This window comes from Triturus cristatus, chromosome 4_1, assembly GCF_964204655.1.
Source record: "Triturus cristatus chromosome 4_1, aTriCri1.1, whole genome shotgun sequence".
NCBI lineage: Eukaryota > Metazoa > Chordata > Amphibia > Caudata > Salamandridae > Triturus > Triturus cristatus.
Window position 1 is genome coordinate 1,805,625 of NC_140585.1, and position 20,945 is coordinate 1,826,569.

Consider the following 20,945-nt stretch of genomic DNA (forward strand, 5'->3'; position numbering starts at 1 on the left):
GTTGCGTCCAACGAGACCACTATTGCATCCTCATGGATTCCGGGGCAACGCCCCAGCACTCCGTGTAGCCGCCGCAGATCAAGGGCCGTGTTTCGATGGGGTATGAATCCCGATTGGTCAGGGTGTACTAGTTTAGTTATGATAAGCCGGAGTCTATTTGCTAACAATTTAGCCAGTATCTTAGGTTCTGCGTTGAGGAGGGATATTGGTCTGGACGATGTACATTCATCTCTCGGTTTCCCTGGCTTGGGAATGGTGACCAGTGTCGCTATGCGCTGATCTCTTGGCAGTTTACCTATGCTCTTACTGTCATAATACATGGGCTTCAAATGGGGACTATCTTATCTGGCTTGAGCTTGTACAGCTCAATTGGGAGGCCGTTGGGCCCTAGCGCTTTGCCCACCTTAAGATCTCCTATGGCCTTGGCTAATTCATCAGTTGTTAGGTCCTCCTCCAGTTTTTCACGGTCTTGATCAGTGAGGGTGTGCAGCTTAATGTCTGCCAAAAAATCTGAAGAGTCACTCTCCGTGAACTCAGAGTCTCTCCTGTACACCCTCTCAAAGTGTGCAGCGAGTTCAGTGAGGACGGCACCCGAAGCGCTTTTTAGTTCAGGCACCACTCGGTGCGCCCTCTCTTTTTTATCTAACCAGGCTATCAGCTTGCCCGCCTTGTCGGCCTGGTCATAAATCCGTCCATCCCTGTCACGTGCCAGGGTTTTTGCAGCGTCTGTAGCGATTGCTTTATACTCCGCCACTTTTATTTGCAATTGATGTGAGGTGTCGTTGTCAGGGTCATGCCCAGCTCCCTCCTCCAGCCGAGCGATGTCGCGTTCGGCCTCAGTCAACCATACACTATTCTTGTTGCTATCAGACTTTGTGAGAAAGTACCATCTTTCTTGCATGGTATGCCCCCACTTTTTGCTGAATGTACTTTGACTGAGTGTACCCTGGACTCCTGCCAATCAGGTGCCCAGGGCCTATGTTCCTTCCCTAAAAACACAAAACCCAAATTGGCAAACCCTGGCCACATGTCAGCCCCTAGTAAATGGTACCCTAGGTACCCAGGTCCTTGTGACCAGGAAAGGCCTCTAAGGGCTGCAGCACTCATTGTGCCACCCTTAGAGGCCCTGTACCCTTACACACACACACACACACTGCCCTTGCAGGCTGGGTGTCTGGGTGCAAAACAAAACAAAGAGTCGACATGGCACACATTCCTGTGTGCCATGCCCATCACCTACACTGCCATGGCATACTTCAGCCACCCCTCTAGCTGGGTGCCCTATGCCCATTGTGTGGGCACAGGAGCAGGAGCCCTGTGCCCCTACAGTACCCAGGTCCATTCCTGGGCAGTGCTGCCATTTAAGAGTACATGGTGCTGAGAGCTCGTCAAACACGAACTCCACAGCACCATAAAGGCAGCACTGAAGACTGAGAAGTTTGATACATTAAACCCACACTGATGCCAGTGTGGGATTTAATGTACCAAGCACCCCAGAGGGCATCTTAGAGATGCCCCCTGAAACCTAACCTACAATCCACGTCTGTTCTGAGGCTGCCTATGCTGCCACACAGCAGACATGTTGCTGGACCCCTGGGTAGGAGAGCCCCATCTCTCCTGGGCCTGCAACAATGCACATCCTGGGCGAGGTGCTAAATCTCCTCCCCCAGGATGGACAGGGGGAAGCTTCAAAGGCATGCCGCCTCTGTGAGCTTCCCCAGGCCACTGAAACCTCCCACTCTGGCGGGAAGCTTGGCCAGAAACCCCAAATAAGGACAGGGGATGTGCCAGTCTGCCAACCCCACCCCTCAGGTGGGGGAGGCGGGGTGAAGCACATCCCTGGGCTCTCGCCATCTTGAAGATGGGAAGCCCTACCCAATCAGGACTAGGCTACTGCCCCCCTCCCACAGGAGAGAGGCAGGATAGGGGGTGTACCCACCCCAGGACAGGGACCCATTGGTCCCTGCCCTGCACCTACCTGTAACGCCCCTAAATCTAGTATTTAGGGGCACCCTGAACCTTCCTTCCCCAGATTCCAGATTCCAAAATACAAAGAAGAGCTAGAAGAAAGAAGACCTGCCCAGGAGCTGCTAAGGAGAGGAAGACACCAACTGCTTTGGCCCCAGCCCTACCGGCCTGTCGACCCTCGAACCTGCTCCTGCTCCAACCCGGCATCTCTTGTGGCCAGCAACCTCACAAACCCCGGAGGACCTGGCTACCCTTTAAACTCTAAGCCCCTGGGACTCCCATGAGTAGAGGCTCTACTCAAAACCTACTTCTAATCCCTGGTATCAGCCCGGAACCGCGAACCCAGCACACTCTGCACCAGCCAAACCTGGCCGGTGCCGGTGTGAACAAAGACCACGAGGACGATCCCACGGTGACTGTGACCCCGAGTCCGGCACCCAAGGACCTCCCTCGACCCTCCTGAAGAAGCCTGCAGCCTCAGAACAAGGTGCCCCCCCTACTGCGATCAACAGAGGGTACGATTTCCCGACACCAAAAGGCACCCCTGCACGCGGCGCCCCGCGGCCCCCTGTGCCCAATCCCGGGGTACCTACCTATCCTCCAACTACCCAACTTACCTCTCGAAGTGGTGGTGGCACCTGAAGAATCCTCGTCCCCGAACTTGCAGTCTTTTTCTAAACCGGATTTTTCCCATTGAAATCAATTGAGCGCCCAAAGGCGCAAAAGCACCCTGCACCCAGCCGCCCGAGTGGCCCTGGCAGTGTAACCTCTACACCTATCTACTTCCCCACTTGCCCTGAGTAAGTGACCAGGAGCCCAGCTCCCACAGCCGTGTGGCTTGCTAGTCAGCAGCCACCAACCAAGGCCCCATATCCCTCATAGGATAACTTTGGGCCTAGCTCACTCTGCACCCGGCCGCCCGAGTGCCGCTGAGGGTGTAACAACTGTACCAACCTGACCCTGGGAGATCCCTGAGTCTGTGCCCAGAACCTTAACTCTGCCAGTTGAGTACTTACCCAAAAGCTGATAACCCAATTTTCTTCCATAGGGTAACATTGACTGGTTTCTTCTGAAATTTCTTTTAAGTGTGGAGTTTCTAAAACTTAAAATATTCTCCTAAAATCAACCGAGTAACGAAAACTGAAATACTCACCTGCTATTAGGAGAGATCCCAGTGCTGGATCTTGGTGCCCAGCACTGACCCTGAAAAGTACTCACAACCGTACTTACCACTAACCCAATTTTCTTCCATAGTAAATCATTGACTGTTTTTCCGTGAAATTTCTTCTGTCGATTTTTGCAAACTACAGATATTCTTTAAAAATCGTACCAACTGTGAAAACCTAATTACTTACCTGTTTTAGATAGCGGTCCCAGTACTGAGCCTAGGAGCCCAGCGCTGGATTACAAAAGTAACGAGAACATACTTTACCCGTAACTTGAAGTTCGAGGCATATGAGCTGCAGATCACACACTTAGGATAAGATCGCCATCTGGTGTTGGGCTCGGATGATTGCAGGTTGTTGTTGTCTTCGGAAGAAGCCTTTTGGTCACGAGATAGGTGACTCCTCCTCTGGACAACAGTGCGCATGGGCATCCACTCCATCCTCAGATTGTTTTTTTCCGCCATTGGGTTCGGAGGAAATTTTCCACTCCGGCTGAAAACTTCTAAAAATCCAGCTTTCGAAACCAACAACCTTTACAACTCGACGTCGAAATCCTATCGGTCCGGTTCCGGATACGGCTCATGGAAAGGACACCTTTTAAAAAATGCCCCAAATGTGGAGCAAAGTTCCCCCACAGTGACCACCACGAGGTCTGCAAACTGTGCCTCTCGACGGAACATAACGAATCCAACTGTCCAGCCTGCGCCGCATTCCGTTCCAAGAAAACCATCCGTGACCGAAGAGCTTGACGCCATATCATGGCCAGACCAGCTCCAGAACCAAAAGACATCTTTGCCCAGGATGTCCCGGAAGACGATTCCGAAGACCTCGAAATCGTATCCGAAGCGGACGATTCTGATGACCTCCTCACTCCAGCGCAACAAGTGAGTACCAGTGCCCCTACCCCAACCCCCCAAAAAAGACATTGGTCAACACTCCGCCAGCTGGCCCCAGTCGCGACCGAAACTCATCTTCAGAAGCCCCGCCCTCGGGCCCGGCTCCGAAGAAATATAAGCCTGCAGGTGGCTCGGGATCGAGCAAACCACATGTTATTGTGCCCACAATACCTTCGGCACCGAAGACTCAACACCTCTCGGCACCGAAGCAGGCTCCCATACCATCGAGTCCGAAATTTCCACCGGCACCGAAACGTTCTTCGCCACCGAAGTCTCCACCGGCACCAAAACGTTCTTCGGCACCAAAATCTCCCCCGGCACCGAAAAGTTCTTCGGCACCGAAACCATCCTCGGAACCGAAAACAGTCCACAAGGACTCTACCGATCACCCAAAACATAGATCGGAACCGAAAAAGTCAGCACCAAAGCCACCTTCGGACAATGAAGAACTCTTTCGCCCGGATCCCACGCAAAAGAGGATTTATATCAATCCGAAAACCGGACATGTCACCGCTGTGCCATACAAAAAAAGGAAGCTGGACACAACACCACCTCCAGCTCTCATAAAGAAGAAGGACTTTGCCACCTCACCCATTCGTCCTTCCTCTCCTATATCACCTCTCATCCCACCCCCTCTGCCCCCGCCTCCTTCTCCTCTACCATCTCCTTCACATACACCACCCCCACAGGATGATGATGATGATTTAGGGGGAGGGGGAGACCCGGATGACCTTAATGATCCTAATGATCCTTTCACACTCCCGGATACAGCACCCTTAGATGACTGGGCTTACCCTTTACCTGATATTCCTGATCCCGCTACATACCCCTCCAAACCCTCCCCTCCTGATGACCACCTAGGGTTTGGACAGCTGATAAACAGGGCGGCACTGTTCCATGGCATCACCATGCACTCAGATACACCTGAAGAGGACTTCCTTCTCGACACATTTGAGCAGTCACAAAAATCAATTCAGATCTTGCCCATGATTAAAGGGGTCATCAAACACGCCACGGAGGTTTTTAAAGACCCTGTTAGAGCTAGGGTTCTTAACCCCCGCATTGAAAAAAAATATAGACCGGCCCCACAAGATCCCGCGTACATTAAGGCACAGCTCCCTCTGGACTCTTTAGTAGTTTCAAACGCACGAAAGCGGGCTAACTCCCAAACAACAGGAGACACACCGCCCCCGGACAAAGAGTCTAAACTATTAGAGGCCTCGGGCAAAAGGGTTGCAGCACAAGCTGCTAACCATTGGCGTATTGCCAATACACAAGCCCTACTAGCCCGATATGATAGGGCTCATTATGATCAATTAGAAGATCTTTTACAACACCTGCCAGATCAGTACAAATCCCAGGCCACTGACCTTATCCAAGAGGGAAAACTAATATCTAATGCATCAATCAAATGTGCATTAGACGCAGCGGACACTGCCTCTAGGGCGGTCAACACAAGCATACTACTTAGACGCCACGCATGGCTACGTATTTCAGGCTTTAAGCCGGAAGTACAAACAACCATTCTTGCCCAACCATTCAATCAAGAGCAACTATTCGGACCCGCAGTAGACACTGCACTAGAGAAGATGAAGAAATATAACGAGACTGCTAAATCAATGGGAGCATTACAGTCTCCACAACCCCGAGGCTCCGTTCAATGCTCCTTTTACAGAGGAGCCTCCAAAAATGTGGGAACAGACACCTCTTCCAACTTCTAAACCTCCGGCCAAACATCCCCTAACAAAGGATATTTTAGAGGAGGTTATAGGGGAAACATTACCAAGGGCTGAGGACGGGGCAATGCCAACACCTGCACCTCTCCAGCCACTAAACAGTGACTTGCCCCCACTCCCCCCGGACCATTCCACTCCAGTCGGGGGAAGACTCCAACAGTTCCTACCTGTCTGGAATTCCATCACAACAGACAAGTGGGTAAGACAGATTATCCAGTTTGGTTACTGCCTCGAGCTCACAAACACCCCCCCACACATACCACCCAAACACCGTCCAATGTCACCACACCATCTTACACTCCTCAAACAGGAAATTCGGTCCTTGCTTCAAAAACACACTATAGAACCAGTTGCACTCCAACATCAGGGTACAGGAGTATATTCTCTATACTTCCTAATTCCCAAAAAGGACGAGACTTTAAGACCCATACTCGACCTCAGAATACTAAACCAGTACATACACTCAGATCACTTCCATATGATCACTCTCCAACAAGTCCTCTCACTACTTCAACAAGGCGACTTCCTTGCCACATTGGACCTCAAGGATGCATACTATCACATCCCCATGCATCCCGCTCACAGGAAGTATCTAAGATTTGTGGTAGACGGACAGCACTATCAGTTTACAGTCCTCCCATTCGGAGTAACAACTGCACCCAGGGAGTTCACCAAATGCTTAGCAGTAGTGGCAGCGCATCTCAGGAGACAACAAATCCATGTCTTCCCCTACCTCGACGATTGGCTCATAAAAGCCAATACCCTCAACAAATGCGTTCTCCACACTCACCGCACTATTCAAACCCTACACAACTTGGGATTTACCATCAACTATCCCAAATCTCAACTACAGCCCTCCCACATACATCAATATCTGGGAGCCACCATAAATACGTCCAAGGCCATAGCTTATCCCAGCACAGCCAGGATAACCAACATACAAAACCTCATCTTAAAATTTCAAACTCAACACTCTCTTCCAGCAAGAGTGTTCATGCAACTGTTAGGCATGATGGCGTCATGCATCTCCACCGTACCCCACGCACGACTTCAAATGCGTCCCTTGCAAGAATGTCTAGCACAACAGTGGAACCAGGCTCACGGACAACTTACCGATCTGGTGTTGGTAGACAGCCGCTCACTTCGTTCACTGAAGTGGTGGAACACCATCAACCTGTCCAAAGGACGACCGTTCTTAGAGCCTCTTCCACAAGTAGTGCTGACCACCAACGCATCTCTCACAGGGTGGGGAGCCCACCTCCTCCAACACACCACTCAGGGCAGATGGACCGCTCAACAAAAACTGCTCCATATCAATCACCTAGAACTCCTAGCAGTGTTTCTAGCACTGAAATCCTTTCAAATACATCTAAAAAACAAAACTGTCCTCATCCGCACAGACAATATGACGACAATGTATTACATACGAAAGCAGGGGGGGACACATTCTCTCCAACTGTCCCAACTAGCACAGAACATCTGGAGTTGGGCAATTCCCCAAAACATCTACCTGCTAGCGGAACACCTTCCAGGAGTTCACAACCAGGTTGCGATCTCCTAAGTCGTCAGACACAACAAATCCACGAATAGGAATTACACCCCAAAGTCCTATTCCCATTCTTCCAAAAATGGGGCCAACCAGACATAGACCTGTTTGCCACACACGAAAACGCAAAATTCCCAACCTTCGCTGCCAGGTTTCCAAACCGGAGTCCAAGGGCAATGCAATATGGATGAACTGGTCAGGCAGATTTGCGTACGCTTTTCCGCCTCTCCCACTCATTCCATTTGTGGTACGCAAGCTCAAACAACAGTCGCTGACACTGATCCTAGTAGCTCCCACATGTGCACGTCAACCCTGGTTCACCACACTTCTGGAACTATCGCTAGTTCCACATCAAAAATTGCGCCTTTCCCCAGCCCTATTAACCCAGAACCATGGAGAAATCAGACACCCAGATCCACAGCAACTGAACTTGGCAATCTGGCTCCTGAAGTCTTAGAGTTCGGTTACCTCAACCTCCCACCAGACTGTATGAATATCATAAAAGAGGCTAGAAGACCTACTACTAGAGCGTGTTATGCTGCAAAATGGAAAAGATTTGCCATTTACTGCACTAACAATGATATATGTCCAATGGATGCTTCCATCCAAAACATTATTTGCTACACTTGCAAAGATGCAATTTAGCGTATTCCTCCATACGTCTACACCTCGCAGCCTTAGCAGCCTACTTACAAAATAGACAACACCTGTCCCTCTTTAAGGTATCAGCCATCAAAGCCTTTATGGAAGGTCTCAAACGGATTATTCCTCCAAGATTACCACCTTCCCCAGTGTGGAATCTAAATATTGTTCTCACAAGGCTTATGGGTCCTCCATTTGAACCTATGCATAAATGCGAACTGCAGTTCCTAACATGGAAGGTGGCCTTCCTTATCGCAATCACATCCCTGCGAAGGGTAAGTGAAATACAAGCCTTAACTCTTGAAGAACCATTCCTACAACTGCATCGTAACAAAGTGGTTCTTAGGACAAACCCAAAATTCCTACCTAAAGTCATTTCCCCTTTCCATCTTAACCAATCAGTCGAGCTACCAGTGTTCTTCCCTAATCCAGACTCAGTAGCTGAAAGGGTCCTTCATACTTTAGATGTTAAAAGAGCCTTGCTTTATTACATCGACAGAACCAAACCTTTTCGCAAAACCAAACAGCTGTTTGTTGCTTTCACTCCACCACATAAAGGCAACCCCATTTCAAAATCAGGTATAGCCAGGTGGATAGTTAAATGTATCCAAATATGTTACCAAAACGCTAAACGCACTCTTACAGTTCCCCCTAGGGCGCACTCCACGCGTAAAATAGGGTCTTCCATGGCATTCTTAGGGAACATTCCCTTAGAAGATATTTGCAAAGCAGCCACATGGTCTACCACACACACCTTCACTAAACATTACTGTGTTGATGTGCAATCCAAACAACAAGCTTCAGTAGGCCAAGCTGTTCTAAAAACTCTATTCCAAACTGCTGCAACGGATACAGGTGACCACCGCTAGGGGAGACACTGCTATATAGTCTATCCTAAGTGTGTGATCTGCAGCTCATATGCCTCGAACGGAATATGCTACTTACCAGTATGCATCTGTTCTTGGCATGTAGAGCTGCAGAGCCACACGCACCCACCCGCCTCCCCGGGACCTGTATCTGTTCCAGCATTGTCTTAATTAGACACTACACATGGACAACCTTTCTCTTTCTTCTTATACACTCCATCATTTCCCATCATGGCGAAAAACAATCTGAGGATGGAGTGGATGCCCATGCGCACTGTTGTCCAGAGGAGGAGTCACCTATCTCGTGACCAAAAGGCTTCTTCCGAAGACAACAACAACCTGCAATCATCCGAGCCCAACACCAGATGGCGATCTTATCTTATGTGTGGCTCTGCAGCTCTACATGCCAAGAACAGATGCATACTGGTAAGTAGCATATTCCTTTTCTCCCATAGGGAATCATTGACTGTTTTTCTATGAAATTTTTTCTAAGTGTCAACTTGTAAAATAGCAAAATAGTGCCTAAAAATCACAAGAGTAACTAAGACAAATTTACTCACTTGTTTCCAAGAACTGTCCCAGGACTGAATCTAGGATCCAGTCCTGAAGTTAGAAAAGTAATCCTGAAAGTAATCTATTGCAAATAACTTAAAACTCCCATTGAGCTCAATGTATTATTGTGTTTGAAATTGTGTTGCCTATTGCAACAACCTGTAACTATTACCTACAAAAGTCAATTGCATATTGCAAAAGTATTTAACTAAAGCATCTCATTTTGAAAAAGTATATTTTAATACCTATTGTTGGTTCTAAAATAAAACAACCATTTTTTTATATAAACCATTGGCCTAGAGTTCAGTTCTTGAGTGTGTGAGACCATTTGCTGACTGAGTGTACAACAAATGCTTTACACTGTCCTCTGATACTGCCTTACTGCTCGACCAAGCTACCACTTTAGAGAGTAAGGTTATATCTAACTTTAACCTCTGACAAACCTCTGGGGACTGTGGCCTCTGTACACACTGTACCTATTTGGGAACAGTATATTCAGAGCCACTTTCTCGCAGCACTTTGATGACCAACTAATTAATATGCTGTCAGCAAATGTTCCTGTACAAATTGTGTCCATAATGAATGGCCACAAATTTATACTTAGTGAGACAAGCTCAGTGTTTTTAGAGCGTTACCTTCTTTGTAAAATAAATTGTATAATTTACTGTACACCGGATGTTGTTGTCATTCAGACCCAAAATGAAGACTCTATATTACATTCACAAGACTCAAGAGTTCATTTGTAACCAGTCTTCACAAGAGGGGATTCACCTCCAGATTTAAATTGCACAGAAAATGAAGAGGCCTGGAATTTTACAGGAAAAGAAACTGGATTGATTGAAAGTGCAGAGCCAGTGCAACCACGGTGAAACCGACTGCAGTGTATCCACACACTCCTCCGTGCAATCTTACAAGAGCAGGGCATTCTAAAAGGAGTGCGAGGGAGTCAATGCAATCATGGGAATTAAAAAAACAAGTGGAAAATGGAGGATAATACAGCACCTGAGAAAAAGTAATATTGCTGTCCCATGTTGATGTATTGTATTGTAGAACATGCAATATCCATTGTCATCCCCTTGCTTTTAGTCACAATTAATTATTCATTTTGTAGGTGGGTTTTGTAAAATTGCATTGCGATAATGTGAAAACCTATCAAATGTACTGTTTTTGGGATATTTGCTGACATTTTTATTGTACCCTTTTCCAAGAGGCAGACTTCATGCCAGTCCTCTTACAGATTTTTATGGTGGTGGGCGAAACTTGCTGAGTTTTTCTCCATGGAATTCCAGTGAGATTTTCAAAAACTCTGCAAGATTCGGCAGAGTTCCACCCAACCACCCTGGCTACAACACAGTACCACACAAGAAACAAAGAGTTCTTGCCTCCTACCCGACTCCTGGGCTTTGGGCTTTACACAAAGGGCCAATGTGCGAGTGCAGTGCACCTTCCATGGTCTGTTATCAGTGACGTACTGCATGTTAGCATGCTGCCTGACACGCTAGAAGGACACCACGTTGCAGACCAGCAAATAAACACAATAAAGATGAGGCTGAAATAAAATACTGCCTGGATCAGAGGGGACAACCTGCCTTTCCCTGTATAATAAGTCCTGGTCTTAGCAGATGAGATTTTTGGTGGGAAGCAAAGAGCTGCCAGGGAACGACATGACAAAAATAAGGCCTTTGTAGTTTTGGCATGTGGTCCTGCGAGTTGTGATGCTGCAGACACCTGTTACTAATGCCTGTGAGCTCTGCCTTTTTAGAACACCTCGACTCCTACTTAGGCAGTGAGGCTTCAGCACTAGGGAACACCCCGTGTCCTACCGCACAGCCACACGACAGAAGAAAGAAGCCTAGAGCTGGGTTCCTGACACCAGCACGAGGGGTGCAATCCTGGCACCTCACACTCATGCTGTCAAGAAGTGTTGAGAACGAGGATACTTTAGAGGGCCTATTCCTACCTGTATGAGTATATCCATCTGTAAATCCAACTCTGCACCCAAAGACGTACGACGTATGGACATTTAGCCTACACTCAGTAGGCGCCTCACCGTCTGGGTAGAAATCACTGGGACACCATGTGCTAAGATCACATCATCAAAACTTTTAATCATTCAATCCTGCCCCCAACTCCTTCCATTCCAGGAGCTAAGGCACCGCGAGGCATTGTCAACATAGGGAGTGCGGCCTGTCTCATTGCAGGAAGGATCACTATGGAACCCTTTAAGTTTTGCAAAAATAAGCTTTAGAAACTTCTGAAAACTCACAATGTGATGCCAACCTTTACTAATGGGTCCAAACGGTAAGGAAGTTTAGTCCCTCTGTAAAGAACTCACGCGGGTGCCAATGTGGGGGCTCCAGGACTCAGAAATCCTTCTGTAACCGTGGGGCGGAGCTCAAATAGCGCTCTACATAGAATTAAACAGAAGCATGCATGCAAGTGACTCCACCTTACAATTTATACTACTAACACCCCTCACGTTTGCACAAACTGAACCTTAGGAACTGGTAGTAAAGCTTCAAAGAGAAACATGCAAAGCAGTGAGATTGACAAATTATATTTTTCACGCTTCCCTGCCTAGCAGTTTCAACAAACCTCAACAACAGCCCCATGTGCATCAAACAAAATGAACCTCAGCAAAAGTGCAACCTCGAATAAGAATTCTTAGCCCATGTTCACCAACCACTGTAAGCCTTACCCACTCAAGAAGAAAGTGTCATCCCGCAAAAAGATACAGTTTTCTGGCCGCAATGGAGAAAGCTCAATGTGTGACATGGAAACAAAATCCAGCACTAAGCCCATAACTCCTACAGCACTCAAGTGCCAGCACCACATCACTTCTCTGTGGCTGTGCAGGATGTGTCTCTCCATACCCCCATCTCCGAAAAAGCCGAGCTCTCCAGAGATTTATGGGGAATGATTAGGGCTCCCCCTCCTCGCAGCAGGGAGATGACCCACGCAGCAGCACAAATCTGACAGCAAAAATCACATCGAGAAGCGGCAGTCTTAGTCCCAGCGTTCTGCCTGCACAGCCCCAGCTACACACTGAGTGAGGTAAAGAAGGGACAGATCCATAAACCCTGGAGCTGCACAGTCCACTCAGGTGCCGGCTGCCTCCTTCTTTGGCATTATAGGGATATTGCAGGGTGGGGGAGCGTAGACCCAAGGGAGGAGGGAGGTGGTGAACTGTTCTTTGTCTGGGAACTCCAGGCATGTGATCCCAAATGGGCTTTCTGGTTGGCTGAGATAGGCATTAAGAGGTACGGGGCTCCCTACACACTGGCCGTCCCCTCTCAGTTGGAGAAGGAGCCCTTTCGCATTTGGCCGAGGGCGGGGTGTTAACATCATTGTGCCCGTCTGTCACTGAAAACTCCACCCTGATAACGACCTGGAGTGGTATTGTGCAGAACAATACAATCTGAGGCACATGCACCTGATCTGGGGGCCGAGTGGTTGTGTACTGCAACAAATGCAAAAAAGTCCTATTGACAAAAATAGATATGGCGCAAGGATCAGCGACTTGGGCCGCCTTGCTTTGGACACATCAGAGGGCCTCCTTGCCTTGAAATCACCTGAAAAGTAGGGATGGGTGGTAGTAAACTCCGCACCTGGAGACGCAAAACTCCGCGAAATCGGCCGGCGGAGTGGAGTTTCCACTCCACCTCTAATTTTATACTTAAGAACTTTCCTTTCATTTTAACTAAGCAGACTCTGCCAATTTGCTATTTGATGTTATAGAAGAACCCTTTTCCATTTCTTAGCAGGCAGTTGTTGTGTTGGTCTGTCTATTGATATACCTTATGTGATCCTCTTGCAAATACTTTGATGATTATTTCTCTGAAAGCGTAACCATGTTTCTGACTACTGTAAATATTTTAAATCTTTAATATGGCCTTACAGCTCCAAAGGCAAACGCCTTTAACTAGGGAGCGGTCCTTTAATGACCGGTATAGCCTGCTGCAGCAGACTATATGGCTTTTATAACATTTGCTGAAGGAGGGCAGAATCTGTTAATTAATAAAACGAAGGCATCCCACGGACTGAGGGGGTTGAAACACCCCTGCGGCTCCGAAACCTTTGTTTTGCAGCTGTTGATGTGAAAGTTCAATAGTTAGCAGCTGCATGCGGGGCTTCGATGGTTAATTATTGAACATTCACAGCAGTAGCTATGAAAGGAGGCTGGGGTCCGCCCCTTGTTCTCCCAGGGCTCGACTAAACCGCTTTTCATCTTTCAGGTGAGCCAGGGAGATGCAGGAGCGGAGAAATCTCCCTTCTTCTGAGGCACTAGTGACACTGTGAGCTACTGAAGAAGGAAGGGAGGAAGGCTCCTGTGTGCCCTCCTGCACAGGCTCTATCTTTTGCTTTTCTCTGCCCAATCCATAAATTTTGGAGATGCAGGGGAAAGAGAGGCTGTGTATGAAGACATTGTAATGTTGAGAGCAGCGGGCCTGTATCAGGTTTTATAGGCTGCTGCTGGCTATTGTCTTCAATGGAGATCTCAACATTCCAATGTTCTAAGCTTTGTCCTGCGAAGGTTTGAGTCTAAATTCCAGTTCTTGAGTCGCCGTCTTATGGGGCTCACAAGACACCGACCCTCCACATCATCACTTTAGATCATTTATAAATAAAAAGCGCCAACTGTAGGATGCTGGCTCTGTATATACTATACCAAAGTAAGGTATAGTGTGTACGGAGCCCAGAGAGTTCCCAGAGTTATAGCAGAGGCTAAATTAGGTAAGTACTAATAGCTCTCTTTGTGATAGTGTGGGCGAGCAGTTAGGCTTATCCAGAGGGTGTGTTAAGCATCTATTGTATTCACTCAATCAAGACTGGCACACACTCAGACTGAATACAGACCAATTAGGCAAGTAAACAAATGTATACTTATGTTTTATTTTAGAACCAAGCAGGACCTGGTCCAGGTAAGCCAAATATATTTGTCAAGTGCAATGTTTTATAAGGTAATGTAGTTGTAGATGAATTTGCAATCCTTACAAGTTGGTATTGGTTCAAAAAGCAGCTAATATTACACAGTAATTACTTTTGGACTACTTTTGGATTACTTTCAGATTACATCGATTACTTGGGGTGGTATGCCTGGGATCTCACAGTGCAAGGTAAAGACTTTTTTAAGGTTTGCAGTTTATTTACTTTCTTCCCATACAAAACATCACCTACACACAACATTTCAGGAACAAAAATACACAACATTAGTTCAAGTTTATTTATGTCTCTCCAACTTCAACATTTGCTTCGCTCTGTACACTTTTCTTGCTGCTATCAGACATCTGATAATAACCCGACGGAGCTACATTCCTCCTGGAACATGTTGTGGGCCTAGTGCAGCTCATGTTCCTTATCAGGTCAGGATGCACTGGGCCGTGAGCACTGGCCTCCTGTTTGCCCAGCAGTTCCTTCACTATTTGTGCATTTGTCTCCTTCTCCTTTATCTCCTCCTCTGTGATACTGTGCCCCCTCTGTCTGTTCTTTCTGCTTCTTTTCTCTTTGGTTCTGACTTCCACCTCTTTACGTCCTCACCTCCTTCCCTTTTCTGTCTTATTTGACCCTTCAGGTGTCGTTTTGGGTACCTGTAGTGAGAGTGGAAGATGGTCTTTTTTTCTCTACCCTCTGTTTGTTTGTTTTGTGTTTGTCATTTTGGTCCTTTTTTGGTTTCCTTTACTATTGTGATGTTTTTCCTTTGTCAGGTGTTGCAGAACTCTGATGGAGGAGAGGGAGTTCTGGGCCACCAGGTAAGTCCTTATCAACCCCCAATTTGAAATGGTGAATTCCACTGAGCTAACTGGACACGGCCTCAGTCTACGGTGACATTTGAAGCAGTGGTTACAACCAGGGCAATTCCTTTGTTTAATAAAATGTTCTTTCCTAGATCACTGGAAAAAGGAAATGATGAACACTCCAAGTGTGCAGTGGAGTAAAGTACATCAAATAATTCATTAAAATTATTACAAATATGATGCCAGCCTTTGCCACAAAAAGTGTAAATTGATGGTGTTGGCAGCGTCTGAGAATCTGTGTCAGAATACATCCCTAACTTGTGTTTCTTCCTTATATATTCACTTCTTTTGCTCTCACATTCTTGAGTTCCAGTGGTTCCAAGCTCCCTTTCTACACCGTGTCCAAGAGCTTTTTCACCACTGTCAGAAATGCAACTCAAATGGATTACCCATCTTGCTTCTGTAACTGCTTTCTTTCTGCAAAGTATAAAGTCATAAATATTTTTTATTTGTGTTCATTTACAATCTCTATCTCCATTTCTACAGGTGATTGAAGCATGAACAGAAAAATGAAGGTTTTAATTTAGTGAAACACAACAAAAAAGATTATTTTAAGGAAAGTTAAAACATCCTCGAACTCTAGAGGAGAAACATATTCTAAGTGTCAGTAATAGTGAGGAATTTAGAGCGGAAGAAATGGCTGAATGTGAATTTATGTCAAATATTTAAAGAAAAATGATGATAAATGTTTACCAAGAGTCAGTTACTGAGATTGAGGAACCTCTGAAAAATGAATAGAACTCAAGAGTAAATTGAATCTCTGCATCTACTAATTGTAAAAATATTTTTGCTTAAAAGAAACTTTTAAGATTGGTTGAACAAAGAACATTGGCTACAATTGATACCCACACAGTGCATTTGAGAATAATCAGTGTTGTAAATTCTGTCTGATGGTTTATGAGAAATGCCCTGGAGACCCAAACCCCGCCTAAAAAACAGTATTCGTGCACGTGATGTGACAGAATTGTCTGAAAGACTAATAACAGCAGTTTAAAGGAGCAAGCTTTTGTTTACGTCTTTGTAGAGAGAAGATATTGTTTTAAAAAATCGAATTGTAAATACTCTGTGTCAAGTGTCATTACATTTCTAATATAGAAAGATTTTCCCCACCAAACGGTGTCCTGGGTTGATCTGAGTAGTTTCAAAGTGTCCTGGACTGCCAAAGTCGATCATGTACCTGCCTTAGCCATAGAGCGACAAAGAATGTCCTAGCAGAAAGTTTAAAAGCGGCCGGTGCTATTGCTAATTAATAAAGCCACCCTGGCGTGCCCCAATCACCTGTCATTACTTGTATGAACAAATATACTTAAATGTCAAACATTAAACCCCAAATACCTTATCAGGGGTTTTAAAGCTCATAAATCAAATCTGATAAACGGGACTCACAAACGGAGTTTAATTCAACTTGAGAGAACTCACCCGGGCAGAACTTGGAGAAATGAATCCATCTCAATAAATACTAAGGGCTCCTCAGTGAAAGTTTATAAAACAGGTTAGACAGGCTGCCTTTAAAAGTAAGACAAGTCTCTCCAGATAAAAAAGCTATAAGAGCATCTGCAGTTTATTTGAGAAGTTAATGCTGAGTGTAACATATACGAGTACAGACTCTGGAATCAGATTCAGTCTTACCATGGCCGGTGTCCAGGAGCAAACCCAGCATGGAGACTCACATAAGTCGAATAAGAGTAATGGTTGTGAGAACAGCTTTAGTGAAGAAACCTACCCCACTAAACATGAGAGAACCCACACTAGACAAAAAGCTTATCAGTGTCCTGAATGCCATAAATGCTTCTCTCACAAATCCTCTCTCATTCAACATGTGAGAATCCACACTGGGCACAAACCTTATCAGTGCTCAGAATGCCAGAAAGACTTTCTTTCCCAAACCTCTCTCATTGTGCATGTGAGACGCCACACTGGGGAAAGACCTTATCAATGCAATGAATGCCAGAAAAGCTTCAGTCAGAGAGCATGTTTAATTCAACATGAGAGAATCCATAGTGGACACAAACGGTTTCAGTGCTCTGAATGCCAGAAAAGCTTCAGTCAGAAAGGCCATCTCACTCAACACGAGACAACTCACACTGGACAAAAACCTTATCAGTGCTCAGAATGCCAGAAAGGCTTTCGTTACCAAACCTCTCTCATTGTACATGTGAGACGCCACACTGGGGAAAGACCGTATCAATGCAATGAATGCCAGAAAAGCTTCAGTCAGAGAGCATGTTTAATTCAACATGAGAGAATCCATAGTGGACACAAACGGTTTCAGTGCTCTGAATGCCAGAAAAGCTTCAGTCAGAAAGGCCATCTCACTCAACACGAGAGAACTCACACTGGACAAAAACCGTATCCGTGCACTGAATGCCAGAAAAGCTTCAGCAAGAAAGACAATCTCATTCGACATGAGAGAACACACACTGGGCTAAAACCTTATCAGTGCTCAGAGTGCCAGAAAAGCTTCAGTCGGAAATGTAATCTCTCTCAACATGAGAGAACACACACTGGGCTAAAACCTTATCAGTGCTCAGAGTGCCAAAACAGTTTCAGTTGTAAGGCCAATCTCATTAGACATGAGAGAATCCACACTGGGCTAAAACCGTATCAGTGCACAGAGTGCCAGAAAAGCTTTAGCAAGAGAGACCATCTCATTCGACATGAGAGAACACACACTGGGCTAAAACCTTATCAGTGCTCTGAATGCCTGAAAAGCTTTAGTCAGAAAAACGTTCTTGTTCAACATGAGAGAACACACACTGGGCTAAAACCTTATCAGTGCTCAGAGTGCCAAAACAGCTTCAGTTGTAAGGCCGATCTCATTAGACATGAGAGAATCCACATTGGACTTAAACCATATCAGTGCACAGAGTGCCAAAACAGCTTCAGTTGTAAGGCCAATCTCATTAGACATGAGAGAATCCACACTGGGCTAAAACCGTATCAGTGCACAGAGTGCCAGAAAAGCTTTAGCAAGAGAGACCATCTCATTCGACATGAGAGAACACACACTGGGCTAAAACCTTATCAGTGCTCAGAGTGCCAAAACAGCTTCAGTTGTAAGGCCGATCTCATTAGACATGAGAGAATCCACATTGGACTTAAACCGTATCAGTGCACAGAGTGCCAGAAAAGCTTTAGCAAGAGAGACCGTCTCATTCGACATGAGAGAACACACACTGGGCTAAAACCTTATCAGTGCACTGAATGCCAGAAAAGCTTTAGTAGGAATAGTAATCTCACTCTACATAAAATGACACACACTGGGTACAACCCTTATCCGTGCTCGGAATGCCAAAAACGTTTCAGTTACAAGACCAGTCTTATTCAACATGAGAGAATCCATACTGGGCAAAAGCCTTATCAGTGCCCTCAAAGTGTCAAAAACTTCAGTTATAAATGCAACCCATGTACATGAGAGAGTCAGTGGGGGAGAGTAAAATGTGCTCAGTGTCAACCCTGGGGAAGGGGTTTCAGTATCGCAGAACATTCCCATGAGGCTGCCACAAAGACATCAATACATTGATTGTCCTACAAACTGTCTGCTGAGAAAAGCACACAGCAAGGGATGGAAACGCTTGAATTACACTTATTCCTTAATAACTATTTGTGGCCTCATTCCATTCCGTGTGTTTTGCGCTCTGTGTGTTATTAAGTCATGGCACCAACCCGCAAGGTCGAGTCCATCCTTAACTTCGAGGCCACACCCCTATGATCGGGAATGCAGGTAACCTTGAACTGTTTGCAGCCTTAATGAGCCTCAGCAGGGAGCTGCAACAGGAGTCCCTTTGTGGTAGGTCTCTATGGGACCAACATCTGTTCTGTGCCACGTAGAGCTGATCATTGAGAAAATCTAAAGGTTGAGGAAATATGAATTTTTATGATCAATTGTGTCCCCTATCTTAGACCCCAACGGCTCCATGTACGTGCTACAAGTACATGTATGTTCCCTCCACTTCCAGCTATGAAGACGCAAATACATTTGCGTCCAACGTTAACATGTCCTCTTTCAGATCCACCATGAATGGGTCGAATATTCCGTTCCTAAGTATGCCTTGCCACCGTCTTTATATGGTGCACCTTTCACGTTTTTCAGCTCTGGCGAGTTAGGCCCTGAATTCTGCCATCGAGCCTTTTCCTGCCTTCTGCCTCTGAATGCTCCAGCCTGGACCTGCATCTGTATCCATGACCTTTGTCTTACTCCCTGCGCGGCTAACGGTGCCTGGCTCGGCCTGTTGCCTGCCAAGAATGTATTTTGCCTTCAAGTTATCTGCTCCGCTCCTCGAAAAATACATTCCTGTCTAGTAGTTTAGGTAAACATCCTTCCAGCTGCAGAGCAAAGGGCCCGGCCTCACTGTCTCCGTGCAAGTAATTCATAGCTCCTGTTACCATGGTAGGCCCATGCCCCCTCGCATCTCATGTAGACACGTAGACGCTTATACACGCACTAGCAGTCAGTATAGAATAGCCTCTGCCCGAGAGACCTTTCCTTTCAGATAATACAGTTCCTTAAACACAAGATATTAGATACGATTTGGGATTAGGTTGTTCTGACATCCCAGACTTCTGTCTCCTCATGTAGGGCTAAATGTCAAGTCCCCTTCACCCTCCAGTTACACGTCAATCACACGTCATGCTGCTGCGCGCGCATCTCTGCCATGTATTTCTGCTGACATTGCAGGATTCTCTTATGGATCCACCCACCTGTGACATCCTCATAATGACGTTTCTAGTACACGCCCTTATGCACGCCTATTGTAACGCCTTTTTCATTACGTATGTGTATTCTTATCTCTCCTCTCAGCTGTTACGCCTTCTGCATCTGCCTTTACTGTAATGCATTGACTATATATATGATAACCTGTCAATAAAGTATTGTCTATCCCTTCCCGAACCTTCGTGGTGACGGAATCCGATTGCCTGGTTCGAACCAATTCCTTTTTAAGGAATAAAACCCCTTTTAAAACCTCAAATATCACGGATTCTGCCTCTTATTTTTTTCTGAGTTATTCTTATTGAACTTTACCGCATAAATTAAGTATAGGTAATTTAAATTTACCACATAATTGGCGCCCGAATAGGGACCCCTCCCCCACCCCACGCGCCGGAGGTGCGTTGCAGGCCCGGTCCCCTGCCACAGCCGGACGGACAACTACGCGTACCTGCAGGATTTCCTGTACCTCCCTCAGGCCAACGGAGGTGACTGAGGCTGCGATCAACACCCAGACGAGGCGGTGAGGAGTGCGGAGGATCCCGACCAGAGCCTAGCTGAGAGAGCAAGATCCGAGGTATACAGAGGCCCACCAGGTTCCGAAGTTCCGAAGTACCTACGTCATGAGTCGAGTCGAGTCCAGTCCGGTCCAGTCCAGTCCAGAGTTTCCGAGGCCTTCCGTTCCGTGCTTCCCGGTGAGTACCATTGCTGGGGACGCATCTAGACGTGCGCATTAATTTGTGCCGGTCAAGATGGGTTTGGGTACACAGACCCGGTCTGCACTGTTTTAGCGGTGTATCTGTACTGTTTAGCAGTACATCCAGTATTATGCAGTTAGCTAGTTTTATTCTAATTATCGTTGTTCGTTTTAAAATGTTTTAATGTGTTTTAAATGTCGTGGTATGAGTGATTGTTCGATCTTCATTACTGTGTTTATTGTATTAATTGTGTTCAAGTCCGAGTAAGAATCAAGTAGCAAGGTTTAAGATGCCGTTATTCTCAAAATTAAGACAGATAAAAACTAGAAAAGGGATACTCGAGGAAGCCGTTCCCATTCCACCTAGGGACAC

The 20,945-nt window shown here is 46.3% G+C and overlaps 1 protein-coding gene across 1 annotated transcript in view; it reads left to right on the plus strand.

Moving 5' to 3' along the window:
* Window positions 1-20,945, plus strand: part of LOC146839251 (uncharacterized) — a 239,263-nt gene that overhangs the window by 64,626 nt on the left and 153,692 nt on the right. The window contains exons 4-6 of the mRNA XM_085651294.1: window positions 14,442-14,489; window positions 15,078-15,122; window positions 15,654-18,543. Coding sequence (XP_085507420.1) covers window positions 16,744-18,543 — 1,800 coding nt within the window. The 5' untranslated portion in view covers window positions 14,442-14,489; window positions 15,078-15,122; window positions 15,654-16,743. The remainder of the gene's footprint in view (window positions 1-14,441; window positions 14,490-15,077; window positions 15,123-15,653; window positions 18,544-20,945) is intronic.